Raw genomic sequence first — 15965 nt, forward strand, 5'->3', positions numbered from 1 at the left:
ATGATGACACTTATTCATAACAACAAAAAACAGGTAGGCCTAGCTAAATAAGATGCTATCATTTTCCATTAGTGAGAAAAGCAATGTATCTTCGCATTCTAAAATTATTCGAAATAGGTATATATTTTCTATTATTTATTTCATTTCCATTATCATTTCAGAATAAATTCCTCACCTTTTCTGACTGATGTTTCATAGGCTACTTGCAAAATAGCCTATAGGATACAAGTTAAGATAAACTACAATTTGTCCCGTCGCTCACTTAATTGTACACACTTCACAGTAGTAAACAGATAAGCTATTTCAAGTAGCCTATTTTGCTCTATGCGATCTGAAGTTTGGTTTAACAGTAGAACAGACTGTTCACAGGCTGCATCCAAGTAATGTAATGTGAAATGTCTAGTGTAGAAAATATTTAATTTATAAACATAATACATATCATAACCATTGCGAAATTAATTCCTCACCTTTTCTGGCCATGAGTTTATATTCCCGTAGTAGCCATACAACAAATTACCATGCGCATCTCACATTTAATAGGGATTATTAGTTAGAGCACAAACTTGAAATTATAACAGCCTATGTATCCAATAGGGTGCGTGGTTTATAACATACAGTAGAATTTGACAGGTGAACAGACAGTTGATATTTTGCATTGAAGTGTGTAGGCTACCACTGTAAGTAGGCCCACTGTCTACATTTTTTCGAGTAGACAATGTTTCAGAATTCAGGGGCAGTGCAGCATATTTAGGTTCGGGAAAAAGTTAATGCAAAACATTATTGCATTTAGACGATCTGTTTACATGTCCACAAAAATGTGCAATTGTTTCTGTCTTTCAGAAAATGTCAGATACCACAAATGTCACTGCAAAATAAAACATTCTGCCAATCCCTCCAAAGACATTTGATCAAGGTCACCATTGCCATTTCCTTTAGATACTGTCTTGGCCTAATTCCAATACAGAAAATAAGGGCATTATTGTCACCATAAAAGGTGAATGATGGGCGTTTTTCAGGTGGAGTAAATGCTTGTTCACAGTTTCATGACAGGTCTGATTTATAATGGGAAACCTGCATATGAATTGCGTGTGCCAAGTTTATAAATCTCAATATTTTTGTGCTTGCAGTCTTTTCAGAAATGGCGCAGGCAGCTATTTAGTATGAAATGTACGCAATGATTATAAATTAGGCCCCCGATGACTAGTTGGCAAAGTAGAAACTGAAAACTTTGGCAGAAATTGTAGTTCTCTTCCATTTGATCACATGATTACTTGATATCACATTCGACTTGATAAATTCACTGTTGTATAAACTGCGAATTTAGAAGGCACTTCACATTTCACTATACAGTACAAAACATATAACACACACACAGAAACAAAATAACATTGTAAACATGTGTGCCGTTCCCTGTAAAATGGACCACCATCCATCACGGCATGTAGCTAGACCAGTCCTTGCTTCACCATGGAAACAGAGCATCGGGTCCCTCTCACTTGTGTGTGTGTGGACAGGCTTCGAGAGTCTCTCCTGTGGATTGCCGCTGACTGTTCTCTCGTTCAAAGAGTAAGTCACTGATTCAGTTTATGCTTTGTTTTCGATTGGTCCTCTTCAAACAAGTGTGTCTGTATAATGGAACACAATCCAACCCCCCAAGATACAGAATGTTAAGCAGGTTATTTTTTTTTAAAGATCATTGTAAACATGCATTTGGATAGGGAGTAACTAGTCTCGCCTGACCATCCTTCTTAATCCTGTCTCGACTATTGGAAGTCTGGAGAACATCAATATTGGATTTTCCTTTGAATGGGAGAGCTGGCATTCAGCGCTTGAATTTTCCCTCAGAAGAGGCATTTCCTACCGTGTCAGACAGTTTTTGTAGCCTATCCAACATTAGTTTTGCATTATAGGCTTGCTAGCTTGTTTTAAAATCAGAATCACAAACTCTGTTTGGAGCTCCACCGATGCAAAATATGCGATTGGTTTGATAAGTGGCAAACCGTCACTAGTTATACTCCACCCCTTTTTATTTTCTTCCTGAGGAGAACTTCACCTGGCTTTCGAACTACGTGAGAAGCCCGACGTCCAAAGCTAGGGGGTAACTAACCCAATATAAAGGACAGAGTTATGATCCTACCTCTGTCTCTACAATGCGGTGGTAAGCAGGACTGCGGAGCTCATCCAGTGTCTCTGCCACAGGTTTGTTGAGTGTCTCAGGGAGAAGGAGACCCAGGCAGCCAGCAGAGATCCCACTGAGACAGAATACCATGAAGGGCATAGAGGTGTGTAAGTCTCTCTGAAACACATAGAAAACAAAACACAGCATAAGCTTGAGGGGCTCAAATGAATACCATACATTCTGACAGAAGGCAAAACAACTTCTGTTTATCACAATTTGAACACTTATAGAAAGACCAAAGTGGTCCTTGTACTTGATTACAATTGTGAAAACATAAAAAGACAATGATTTTTGTCCATCATCATATTAATGATATTCTGCTGACGTACCAAAGAGGGCACGAAAGGGGCCAGGATCCCTCCGACTCTGCAAGACATTGAGCAGACCCCAAGACCAGCGTTCCTGACATCAAGACAAAGCACATAACATTATTTAAACACCTCTCCAACATACCGTACAAAAACATATTGCATTGTGAGAACTTAAATTGAAATTGACGCTCATATCACACAAGCAAAAATGGGAGAACGGCGCCCTCTACTGTACTTTATAGAAGTAATTTAGTGGGATCTGGTTGCACTGCACTCACCTTATAACAGTGGGGTACAGTTCAGTAGTGTAGACGTACACTATGTTGAAAGCCGCACTGACCAACAGCTTTCCTAACAAAGCTAAAGAGGTAGCATTGAACAATGCCCCTAAATAATAAATAACAAATAGATTAAAAAAAGTAACATAATTAATCAAATCTATCTAATATACTGTAGATGGAATGCCCTTACCAGCATTTCCAGGGATAAACATGGTGCATAGACATGACAAGCCAGCTAAACCCAGAAAGCTGGCCATGGTTTTCCTTCTCCCAGCCCTAAAAAACAGGCACAAATTCCAACTGTTTAGCACAGGTGTGATGAGAATATATAGTCTTGTGAAACTATTACGATTCAATATTTGTTCATTTTTTTTTAACCATAAGACATTTATTCAGTGCACCACTGACACTTTAATTCATAGAATATCATCACAGGTGGTGAGAATCTTACCACTGCTTGTTTATGAAATAGATACAGAGAGGGTAGGCCGGGAGCTCCACCAGTCCATACATGGCAACACTGAAGTAGCGGTTCCCACTGTCCTCACTGGCATTCATGGTCAGCCCATAGTACACCAGGCTGCAGGAATACCTAGAGCACACCCACAGACAGTGTCACTCTAAGGTTGGTTATGTTTAAAGTATTCAGTGTGAAAGGTCTTTAAAACAATGTATACTGAACCTACGCATAGTTGTGAGCTGTTGATACTGCCTGTGCACCATTAATGACATTGCAAAAAGCGAGTCCCTCTGGTTTCCCAGTGGTTCAGGTCATGGTGTGCTAACTCACCAGACATACATGAGCACCACGGTTCTCCTGCGGAGCACTGGGTGGGTGAACAGGTCGAGGAGGCCAGGGCCATTGTTGCCCTGGTTACCAGTCTTGACAGAGCCAGGACACATACGGAGCTTCACTTTGGCTGCAGCGTTGCCGTTCCCATTCCGCACGGCCATGTACCGCAAAACCTCCTCTGCCTTCTCCGTGTAACCACGGGAATACAGCCAGCGTGGAGACTCCGGGAGAGTCCTGCCTCAGCCAGAAAAACAGGAACAAGACAAAGACAAAACACAGGAGATGAAAAGGTCATCTTGCTTTTTGTTCCATCAGCAAACTGCAGTCTCACATATGCGGTAAAATGTCTTGGGAAAGGTGTCAGTCGAGGTTCTAATGCAATTGCTTTCTTGGAATAATCATCCTAAAATTAACTTACACACAAAGAAGAAAAAACAGGACGCCAGGAGAATTAGCTGCTGTTGCCAGGTTACGCCAAGGTCTGATATAGTAGCCAAGGGCACCAAACAGGGCAATTCCCACAGCAAAGGTCATATTAGTCAAGGTCCCTGAAAAACAAACACCAGAGACAACATTTAAATAGTTTGGTAAAAACTGTTTCCAATAGTCTCAGACCACTGTCTTATGTCACTGGGGGAGGGGGTTTCTCCGACTGACTCTTCTTGACTACAATTTACCCTTTGTCCAATCCTAGTCCCACCCTCCTTAGTTACTGTAGCTGTGTCTGGTAAACATTTGTCAGTGTCATGATGATTATTTGTACCTGTCATGGCCCAGTAGGACTTGCCCACATACTCCTGGGTGAGCACAAAACAGACGAGGGACATGCCCCCATTCATCAGACCCACCAGCAAGCGCGACAAAGCAAACACCTCATAGCTGGGAGCAAAGGCTGTGGCATAGCCAAACAACACCTCAAAGAACAGAGCTGAGAGAGAGAGAGAGAGAGAGAGAGAAACAGAGCAAAAAAAGTGAATGATGAGGCCTAACCATAGCTTTCTGAGATTTTTACCAGTGACTATTAGCTGGGCTGAAAAGTAGCCCGCAAGGTAGCAGGTCAGAACAACGACCTTTCCTAATGGCTGCTATATCATATCAGCCTGTCAAATATTTTATAGGATATGGATTAAGATCATTATATGAAAAGTAGTGAATCTCATTCTCGTCACCTGTTAGGAAGACTGGTTTCCTTCCAATCTTGTCAGAGAGGGGTCCAAAAAAAACATTTCCAACCAAGACCCCAGCGAAGAACAAAGAGCCTGCCAAGCTGACCTTGTAAGCCTGTTGCTTTAGAAGGAACCACTAAGAGAAAAGGAAGGAAAGAAACTGGAAGACAGCATTCATATATTTTCATTGTCTAGATTATTTTAAAATGTGTTAAATTCCATACACAGGTGTGAATGACGCTACATTGTCAAGCACGGCACATTTTTGCTCCTATTGAATCATGAACAGTGACCTCTCACCTCCGTCACGATGGAGTTGACGTCCTCTGTAAATGTAATGTGTTTGATGAGCTCCTCATGGTTGGCGTGGTCACCTTGTTCAATGTCGTATTCTGGTATAGCTCCAACGAGCACAATGAGCATGGACTGGCATGCCATATACACCTGGAAAACAAAACCAAGCTGAGTGCCAAGCAAGTGGTCCTCTGTAGCTCAGCTGGTAGAGCACGGCGCTTGTAACGCCAAGGTAGTGGGTTCGATCCCCGGGACCACCCATACACAAAAATGTATGCACGCATGACTGTAAGTCGCTTTGGATAAAAGCGTCTGCTAAATGGCATATTATTATTATTATTAAGTAATATAGGCCTATATACCCAAGGGATCTATCCATCACTGGTATTTAATTAGCTGACTCCTTTCACACAATCTGCAATTCAACAGCCTGACCTGCTCAAATCCTCTGAAATGCCTGAGATTGGCATGGTAGAGCTTGGGAGGTCAGAGGTACCAGAACGCATAAAAAAAAATAACTTTATAATAAAGCATTGAATGCCTATCAATTCATTTGCATAGTGGCATAGGGCAGTAAAGTAGCGGAACTTACAGAAGTTACACACATGGGAAACATTTTTTGTGGCCTAAGGTCGGGGATTTTTTTTGGCCATTTATAGACGCATTTCATGCAATTCTACATCATTTTACATGTCTGAAGACTTTGACATAATCTTTTTTTAATGCCGCGTTCAAAAAAAACTGGGAACACGGAGCTGGGAAATCTCCGACTTAAGTGCGTTTAAGTCAACTGGGTAATAGGGAAAATTTGTTTTGAACGGCCATCCAACTCGGAATTCCAAGTGTGGAACTCTGGCCTCTTCTAGACCTCCGACCTGAAGATAGATCACTGACGTCATGATTCGACCTCGTTTTCTTCTCCCGAGTTCCCAGTTGTCGTGAAAGCACCATAATACCGCACGAACGATCGAAATGACAAGCTACTTTGACACTGAAACTGAGATCAATGAAAACGACCTTGTCTTGAATCCATCAATAGCCTAGGCCTTGGTGTGTGGAGACATATTTATTGTACGCTACAATATGAGGAAATTATATTACTAAAAATGCTTTCCAGTTTCACTGACTCACCCAATGATGTGCAGCTCACTCGCTGGTGATGGCATATTAGTGATCGCGTTTATTATAATTTCTACATTGCAAAAAGTGACAATTATGTTTTATGCCACGAGAGGTACCGGATCCGGCCAGTCACTTAGCAGACGCTCTTATCCAGAGCGACTTACAGGAGCAATTAATGTTAAGTGCCTTGCTCAAGGGCACAGAGACAGATTTTTCACCTAGTCGGGTCGGGGATTCGAACCAGCAACCTTTCGGTTATTGGCCCAACGGTCTTAACCGCTAGGTTACCGGTTGTGAAGGAAGTTAATTTGTGTTTATACAAGTCATTCCGCCCTCACCTTCCGTCATCCAATCATGTCAATGCGGAGCTATATGAACCCCCACATTGATACAATATTTGAGAGACGCACGGCGATGCCGTATGGTGCTCAATTTGGCCTCTGCGTGCCTCCAGATGCTTCGCAATTGCGTCACACCACCCAGCGACCACATTTTCTGATCAAGCATAAATTGGCTCTTAGATCTTGGGTTATAGGATAAGACCGTTGTCATATGGCATTTATAAGTTATATTCTTCAAGAACTGAGTATAATTAATTGAAATGGCCATTGAACAGCAGGAAATATTGCAGACTGTGGCTTTAATGCGTATGCAAATGACGGGAGAGATAGCTAGCTAAGATTCAGCAAGCTACTTAAAAGCGTCTGTGATTTCATTATCCAGTTAACTAACTAGCTTAGCTATGGCTGGATAACAATAGCAGCGACAGACTACTAGCTGGCTTGCCCCACACTAAGTTTGACGACATACTGTAATGCATTCAGAAAATTGTTCTAGAAAATATAGCAATGTATTAGATTGCTAGCTAATACAGCTAGCTTAGCTAGCTAGATGTGGGTGGCATACGTTTCCACCAAAGCAAGGAACGTTAATAAAACAAACCTGTAGCAACACAAGAACCAACACCATCTGCTTCTGATATGATCCGAATTCTCCGACTAATTGAAATGCCTCTTCTAAATCCATTCCAAGAGGAAACAATATTCAAGCACATCACACCAATTTGACGGACTGCGCAAACATCATTTCGCAAACGTGGATTACTATCACATGTTATCATATAGGAAAGTGGATTGGTCAAGGAGACTACTCAGGAAACGGCGCATGCGCAGCAGTAACTAATTGGGCGAATTCGTTTTGAACGAATCGGGCAGATGGAATGGTATGACTTTGTGGCTGTGTTAAGCACTTGAGGTATGGTTATGATTATTTTTGTATAAGCATTTTCGTTTTTAATTTCATTTAATTAATAACGTTTTTGTTTGACAAAATCATTGTCACGTGGTTAATCATAAAAATCTAAAAGGTAAAATTCATCTAAGGCAAGAGCACCAGCCTCTGCCATACGGACACATTGAAACACTGTGATCTATTGGAGGCCCACCTGTTTTGAGCCCCACCTGTTTAGCTGTTTGTTTTTTGCATGTTATTTTGACATTAATACGTGTCACATATCACTTTGTAAACAATGTACAAAAACAATATAAAAACAACTAATTGAGTTAATAAAGCCGCATACAAACTTGGTTTCTTTTTTTGCTTCCTTGAGTAAGGCAGCTCCAAAATGCTGGTGTTTCAGCCTAGCTCAGTGCTTTCTGTGGTGGTGGGGCAACCAGCGGAAAATACTGAGCGAAGGGGTTGGTAATGTTCTCTAGTTGCGCCGTGATTGGCTCAGTGTTCTGTCACTCATGGGGACACTACATCACCGCAAAATCTAAAGGTAGAACTAGAAAATTCAAGCCCCTTGGGTGCTGCCATAGAGTTACATTAGAAGTGCCCATCCAAGAAGGCTCAAGGTCATTGGCCACAGATAAAATTATGTCAAATCACGTTATATCTACAGTAGCTTTGATTGGACTGATCATGTCAACATCATACTTTCAAAATCTTAGCTAGCAAGCTAGCAGGCATCATCATGAATCAAGTTGACAATCTACTGGAAAATCCTTTTCAATCCTTGTCATATGAAGAGAAATAATGAAGAGACATTATAGATCAAACGTATCGGTGATCATCGGCCATTTGACATAAACATTACACAACAAGTTGGAAATCGCAAATTCAACAATGAGTGGTTTGGAAGGAATCAGTGGCTACCTGCAAGCATTGCAAAGCAATCACTAGCCTGCTATTCAGTGGAGTGGGTGTGTGGTCCCAAGTCTGGGTTTAAGGGTCTATTTTCCAAGCTTAAAAGGATAAATATTCAACATTGGCCATGCTGTCAATCCAGCATGACTTCTGCCGCGCTCAAAACACCTGGAAAGTCAGAACTGGGAAATCTGACTTCAGTGAGTTCAAGACAACTGGGAACTCTGAAAAGAAATTAGCTCAGACTGGGAAAATACGTTTTGAACGGTCATCCAACTCAGAATTGCAAGTCGGGAACTCGGCCCTCTTTCTAGAGCTCCGACCTGAAGATCACTGACGTCATCATGATTCGACCTCGTTTTTCTCTGAGTTCACAGTTGTCTTGAAAGCACCATAAATCCAGAGAATGCCAGACTTTGATGACTAAGTTTGATGACAAAATTTGCCCACGAAGGACCGCCGCGCCACCCTCCTGTTCAAGTGAGCACAGCACAACAAGGTGAGTCCAAAAATGCTGCTGCATAAATGATGTAATATGCCAGGGAGATATGTATACTGTCTGTAGCTAAGAAAGTAATACTAAGTGTATGTTGTGTAGTAAGCTGTTAGTAGCCCATGTGCCACACCCTAATAATTTGGTCACTTTTCCCCTGATAATTTCACCTACTGTTCTAACTTGGTGGTGCACATGTAGCCTATAGCCTGTTTTAGAGAAATGTAATCATCGAATATTGTAAGAGCTTTCATTGTCTGCTTATAGGCCCCCTTTATTTATCCTACGGTACTGACTTGGTGTTCAAGTACAGGGAGAATACTGTAAGAACGGCCCATGTTCTGAATTATGTCGCAGTACATTTCAAAAGTGCTGAACAAATAGTTAAATTGACTACGTCCGTCCTAGCTCGCTCATTAATGTCTTAATCGAAATTATGGATTGCCTCTTATCCGCTCGTTGTCCCCTAATGCCATAGTTTGTATATCTCAATTGTCAGTAGAATCTACATTTGTTTACATTTACATTTACATTTAAGTCATTTAGCAGACGCTCTTATCCAGAGCGACTTACAGGAGCAATTAGGGTTAAGTGCCTTGCTCAAGGGCACATTTACGTCATTTAGCAGACGCTCTAGTCCAGAGCGACTCACAAATTGATGCATTCACCTTATAGCCAGTGGGATAACCACTTTACAATTTTTTTTTTGGGGGGGGGGGGGGGGGGGGGGGGGTAGAAGGATTACTTTATCCTATCCCAGGTATTCCTTAAAGAGGTGGGGTTTCAAATGTCTCCGGAAGGTGGTGAGCGACTCCGCTGTGTGTGTGGGGGGGGGAGTCAGCCATATCAGCTATGTTTTTTTAAGCAAGTCAGCCATATCAGCTATGTTTTTTTAAAAGGCTGAATTAACTGTTTCGCTGCCAGACGAGGCTCCGCTGATAGCCATTTGTAGCAGTGGTAAGGTGTTGGGACTGCTGTTGGGACTGTGCTGTAGGAACAGTTTTACGTAGGCCCTAACAGTTTGTGGGCACCGTTTGTCACCATTATAGCACAATTCATGTCTTGTTTAGTGTTGTTAGTGGCTTTGCTGGCATGCATCACTTTTTTTTTTTTTTTTAGTTTGCCCCACCAAGATTTACACGCTATAATCGGCACTGGAAACCAGGCACATAATCATTTCTCACATGGAGCACTCTAAACTATTACTATTGTTATATATATGTTTTACTCGTAATGGTTATGTAATAAACCAAAACCAAAAGTGTAGCAGGTTGTGAATTCCACAAACAACGTTTACAGTCTGAGAATGAGAATGGTAAATTACTGTAATTAATACATGCATTAACATAAATGAATGTAACCAAATAACGGGGGATTAACAGTACATTTACTAGGCCTACTAATGACATACAGTACCAGTCAAAAGTTTGGACACACCTACTCATTCAAGTTGTTTTTTTTTTTTTACTATTTTCTACATTGTAGAATAATAATGAAGACATCAAAACTATGAAATAACACATATGGAATCATATGGTTTGGGATGAGTAACCAAAGATGAGTAACCAAAGAAGTGTTAAACAAGTCAAAATACACTTTAGATTTTAGATTCTTCAAAGTAGCCACCCTTTGCCTTGATGACAGATTTGCACACTCTTGGCATTCTCTCAACCAGCTTCATGAGGTAGTCACCTGGAATGCATTTCAATTAACAGGTGTGCCTTGTTAAAAGTTAATTTGTGGAATTTCTTTCCTTCTTAATGCGTTTGAGCCAATCAGGTGTGTTGTGACAAGGTAGGGGTGGTATACAGAAGATAGCCCTATTTGGTAAAACACCAAGTCCATATTATGGCAAGAACAGCTCAAATAAGCAAAGAGAAACGACATTCCATCATTGCTTGAAGACATGAAGGTCAGTCAATGCGGAACATTTCAAGAACTTTGAAAGTTTCTTCAAGTGCAGTAGCAAAAACCATCAAGCGCTATGATGAAACTGGCTCTCATGAGGACCGCCACAGGAAAGGAAGACCCAGAGTTTCCTCTGCTGCAGAGGATAAGTTCATTAGTTACCAGCCTCAGAAATTGCAGCCCAAATAAATGCTTCACAGAGTTCAAGTAACAGACACATCTCAACATCAACTGTTCAGAGGAGACCGCGTGAATCAGGCCTTCATGGTCGAATTGCTGCAAAGAAACCACTACTAAAGGACACCAATAAGAAGAAGACTTGCTTGGGCCAAGAAATACGAGCACTGGACATTAGACCGGTGGAAATCTGTCCTTTGGTCTGACATTTTTGGTTCCAACCGCTGTGTGAGACGCAGAGTAGGTGAACAGATTATCTCTACATGTGTGGTTCCCACCGTGAAGCATGGATGAGGAAGTGTTATGGTGTGGGGGTGCTTTGCTGGTGACACTGTCGGTGATTTATTTAGAATTCAAGGCACACTTAACCAGCATGACTACCACAGCATTCTGCAGAGATACGGCATCCCATCTGGTTTGCGCTTAGTGGGACTATCATTTGTTTTTCAACAGGACAATAACCCAACACACCTCCAGGCTGTGTAAGGGCTATTTGACCAAGAAGGAGAGTGATGGAGTGCGGCATCAGATGACCTGGCCTCCACAATGACCCGACCTCAACCCAACTGAGATGGTTTGGGATGAGTTGGACCACAGAGTGAAGTAAAAGCAGCCAACAAGTGCTCAGCATATGTGGGAACTCCTTGAAGACTGTTGGAAAAACATTCCAGGTAAAGCTGGTTGAGAGAATGCCAAGAGTGTACAAAGCTGTCATCAAGGCAAAGGGTGGGTACTTTGAAGAATCTCAAATATAAAATATATTTTGATTTGTTTAACACTTTTTTGGTAACTACATGATTCCATATGTGTTATTTCATAGTTTTGATGTCTTCACTATTATTCTACAATGTAGAAAATAGTAAAAAATAACGAAAAGCCCTTGAATGAGTAGGTGTGTCCAAACTTTTGACTGGTACTGTATGTAACAGTGATTTTATTTTAAAAAAATAACTATCAAAGGGCAAACAATTCAGACCCTTTGCTATGAGACTCGAAATCGAGCTCAGGTGCATCCTGTTTCCATTGATCATCCTTGAGATGTTTCTACAACTTGACTGGAGTCCACCTGTGGTAAATTCAATTGATTGGACATGATTTGGAAAGGCACACACCTGTCTATATAAGGTCCCACAGTTGACAGTGCATGTCAGAGCAAAAACCAAGCCATAAAGTCGAAGGAATTGTCCGTAAAGCTCAGAGACAGGATTGTGTCGAGGCACAGATCTGGGGAAGGGTACCAAAAAATTTCTTCAGCATTGAAGGTCCCTAAGAACACAGTGGTCTCCATCACTCTTAAATAGAAAAAGTTTGGAACCACCAAGATTCTTGCTAGAGCTGGCCGCCTGGCCAAACTGAGCAATCAGAGGGGAAGGGCCTTGGTCAGGGAGGTGACCAAGAACCCAATGGTCAATCTGACAGAGCTCCAGAGTTCCTCTGTGGAGATAGGAGAAACTTCCAGAAGGACAACCATCTCTGCAGCACTCCACCAATCAGGCCTTTATGGTAGAGTGGCCAGACGGAAGCCACTCTTCAGTAAAAGGCACATGACAGCCCGCTTGGAGTTTGCCAAAAGGCACCTAAAGGACTCTTAGACCATGAGAAACAAGATTCTCTGGTCTGATGAAACCAAGATTGAACTCTTTGGCCTGAATACCAAGCGTCACGTCTGGAGGAAACCTGGCACCATCCCTACGGTGAAGCATGGTGGTGGCAGCATCATACTATGGGGATGATTTTCAGCAGCAGGGACTGGGAGACTAGTCAGGATCGAGGGAAAGATGAACGGAGCGAGAGATCCTTGATGAAAACCTGCTCCAAAGCGCTCAGCACCTCAGACTGGGGCAAAGGTTCATCTTCCAACAGGACAACGACCCTAAGCACACAGTCAAGACAATGCAGAATTTGGCAGTACGTCCAACCGTTCTCACAACCGCAGACTATGTGTATGGCGTCGTGCCCCATGGTGGGGTTATGGTATGGGCAGGCATAAGCTACGGACAACGAACTCAGCAATTTGAATGCAGAGATGCCATGACAAGATCCTGAGGCCCATTGTCATGCCATTCACCCGCTGCCATCACCTCATGTTTCAGTATGATAATGCACAACCCAATGTCACAAGGATCTGTACACAATTCATGGAAGCTGGAAATATGTCCCAGTTCTTCCATGGCCTGCATACTCACCAGACGTCACCCATTGAGCATGTTTGGGATACTCTGGATCGACGTGTACGTCAGCGTGTTCCAGTTCCCACCAATATCCAGCAACATCGCATCGCCATTCAAGAGGAGTGTGACAACATTCCACAGGTCACAATCAAAAGCCTTATCAACTCTATGCAAAGGACATGTCGCGCTGCATGAGGCAAATGGTGGTCACACCAGATACTAACTGGTTTTCTGATCCACGACCCTACCTTTTATAAAAAGGTTTGTGACCAACAGATGCATATCTGTATTCCCAGTCATGTGAAATTCATAGTTTAGGGCCTAATAAATGTATTTCAATTGACTGATTTCCTTATATGAACTGTAACTCAGTAAAATCTTTGAAATTGTTGCATGTTGCGTTTATATTTTTGTTCAGTATATATACAGTGAGGGAAACAAGTATTTGATCCCCTGCTGATTTTGTACGTTTGCACTCTGACAAAGACATGATCAGTCTATAGTTTTAATGGTAGGTTTATTTGAACAGTGAGAGACAGAATAACAACAAAGAAATCCAGAAAAACGCATGTCAAAAATGTTATGAATTAATTTTCATTTTAATGAGGGAAATAAGTATTTGACCCCTCTGCAAAACATGACTTAGTACTTGGTGGCAAAACCCTTGTTGGCAATCACAGAGGTCAGACGTTTCTTTTAGTTGGCCACCAGGTTTGCACACATCTCAGGAGGGATTTTGTCCCACTTTGCAGATCTTCTCCAAGTCATTAAGGTTTCGAGGCTGACGTTTGGCAACTCGAACCTTCAGCTCCCTCCACAGATTTTCTATGGGATTAAGGTCTGGAGACTGGCTAGGCCACTCCAGGACCTTAATGTGCTTCTTCTTGAGCCACTCCTTTGTTGCCTTGGCTGTGTGTTTTGGGTTATTGTCATGCTGGAATACCCATCCACGACCCATTTTCAATGCCCTGGCTGAGGGAAGGAGGTTCTCACCCAAGATTTGACGGTACATGGCCCCGTCCATCGTCCCTTTGATGCGGTGAAGTTGTCCTGTCCCCTTAGCAGAAAAACACCCCCAAAGCATAATGTTTCCACCTCCATGTTTGACGGTGGGGATGGTGTTCTTGGGGTCATAGGCAGCATTCCTCCTCCTCCAAACACGGCGAGTTGAGTTGATGCCAAAGAGCTCGATTTTGGTCTCATCTGACCACATCACTTTCACCCAGTTCTCCTCTGAATCATTCAGATGTTCATTGGCAAACTTCAGACGGGCCTGTATATGTGCTTTCTTGAGCAGGGGGACCTTGCGGGCGCTGCAGGATTTCAGTCCTTCACGGCGTAGTGTGTTACCAATTGTTTTCTTGGTGACTATGGTCCCAGCTGCCTTGAGATCATTGACAAGATCCTCCCATGTAGTTCTGGGCTGATTCCTCACCGTTCTCATGATCATTGCAACTCCACGAGGTGAGATCTTGCATGGAGCCCCAGGCCGAGGGAGATTGACAGTTCTTTTGTGTTTCTTCCATTTGCGAATAATCGCACCAACTGTTGTCACCTTCTCACCAAGCTGCTTGGCGATGGTCTTGTAGCCCATTCCAGCCTTGTGTAGGTCTACAAACTTGTCCCTGACATCCTTGGAGAGCTCTTTGGTCTTGGCCATGGTGGAGAGTTTGGAATCTGATTGATTGATTGCTTCTGTGGACAGGTGTATTTTATACAGGTAACAAACTGAGATTAGGAGCACTCCCTTTAAGAGTGTGCTCCTAATCTCAGCTCGTTACTTGTATGAAAGACACCTGGGAGCCAGAAATCTTTCTGATTGAGAGGGGGTCAAATACTTATTTCCTTCATTAAAATGCAAATCAATTTATAACATTTTTGACATGCGTTTTTCTGAATTTTTTTGTTGTTATTGTCTCTTACTGTTCAAATAAACCTACCATTAAAATTGTAGACTGATCATTTCTTTGTCAGTGGGCAAATGTACAAAATCAGCAGGGGATCAAATACTTTTTTCCCTCACTGTAAGTAAAAAAATTAAATAAAGGTATACAGTATATATTATATATACAGTATGTAATATATATGCATTTGTTTTACTGCAACCGCCAACCACAGGATTCAGGATCACGCTCTCAATGAGTGTAGACAGGCTGCTGCTGCCGCTCTGCTAATCTTTATATTGGGGAGGAGAGGAGGTAGAGGGCACATGTGGGTAACTGGGGGTGCCCTGCCTTGTTTGAGTAAGTGATTAATAAAACAAACTGTATGATAATTAAACGTGACTGGTCACTTGTGTGAGTCAGGGGCTCAAGCCCATAGGGGACCCATGAGGCAAGAAAATATCCAACCACAGGAGCCCGCTCTCAATGTTCAAAATACACCAGAGAGCATAGTTTGGCCACAGAGGATCAATCGTTTTTTTATTTTAATTTTTATACCTGTGGATAAAATCTTATCACAAGCACATAAAGGTAACTGCCAAAATAAAGGAAACATCAATATAGTGTCTTAAAAGGGTGTTTTGCCACCACAGTTGCAATGCACCTTGGCATACATTCTACAAGTGGACCAAAACCATGTCAGGAAAATGCACCCCAAACCATATTATTTGTATCTGTCATTTACTCAAGTGTTTCCTTTATTTTGGCAGTTACCGGTTGCCTACAGTCGGGAAGGCCGCAATTTGGCTGGCATGCACACAAAATATACAGCTTGTTGCGTCAAGTGGCCATAGACATATAATCCATAGAAGGGTTTGGAACCTCTTACCATGGCAATTTGACTCAAACGCATGGGTACACTAGCAATGTCTGCCAGTCCTGAATTGAATGGGAACTGCCATCTATGGATTACATTTCTATGGTCGGTTGCGGTTGTCTGTTTGCATTTTGCAAATTTCAAAATACAATAGCGAGAAAA

At 42.1% G+C, this 15965-nt stretch overlaps 1 protein-coding gene across 1 annotated transcript; it reads right to left on the bottom strand.

The window, feature by feature from the left end:
• Nucleotides 1–515: 515 nt before the first annotated feature.
• slc22a15 (solute carrier family 22 member 15) lies at nt 516–7264 on the bottom strand. Its single transcript, XM_084171138.1, has 12 exons — nt 7089–7264; nt 5031–5174; nt 4734–4866; nt 4328–4492; nt 3983–4112; nt 3562–3798; nt 3223–3363; nt 2962–3047; nt 2769–2877; nt 2509–2581; nt 2138–2296; nt 516–1625 (listed from the first exon to the last, which is right to left on the bottom strand). Exons 1-12 carry the CDS (start codon nt 7170–7172, stop codon nt 1572–1574), a joined length of 1515 nt encoding a protein of 504 aa, XP_084027264.1. The 5' UTR covers nt 7173–7264; the 3' UTR covers nt 516–1571.
• Nucleotides 7265–15965: the final 8701 nt, after the last annotated feature.

Source organism: Coregonus lavaretus, assembly GCF_964263955.1.
Source record: "Coregonus lavaretus genome assembly, chromosome: 1".
Taxonomy (NCBI): Eukaryota; Metazoa; Chordata; class Actinopteri; order Salmoniformes; family Salmonidae; genus Coregonus; species Coregonus lavaretus.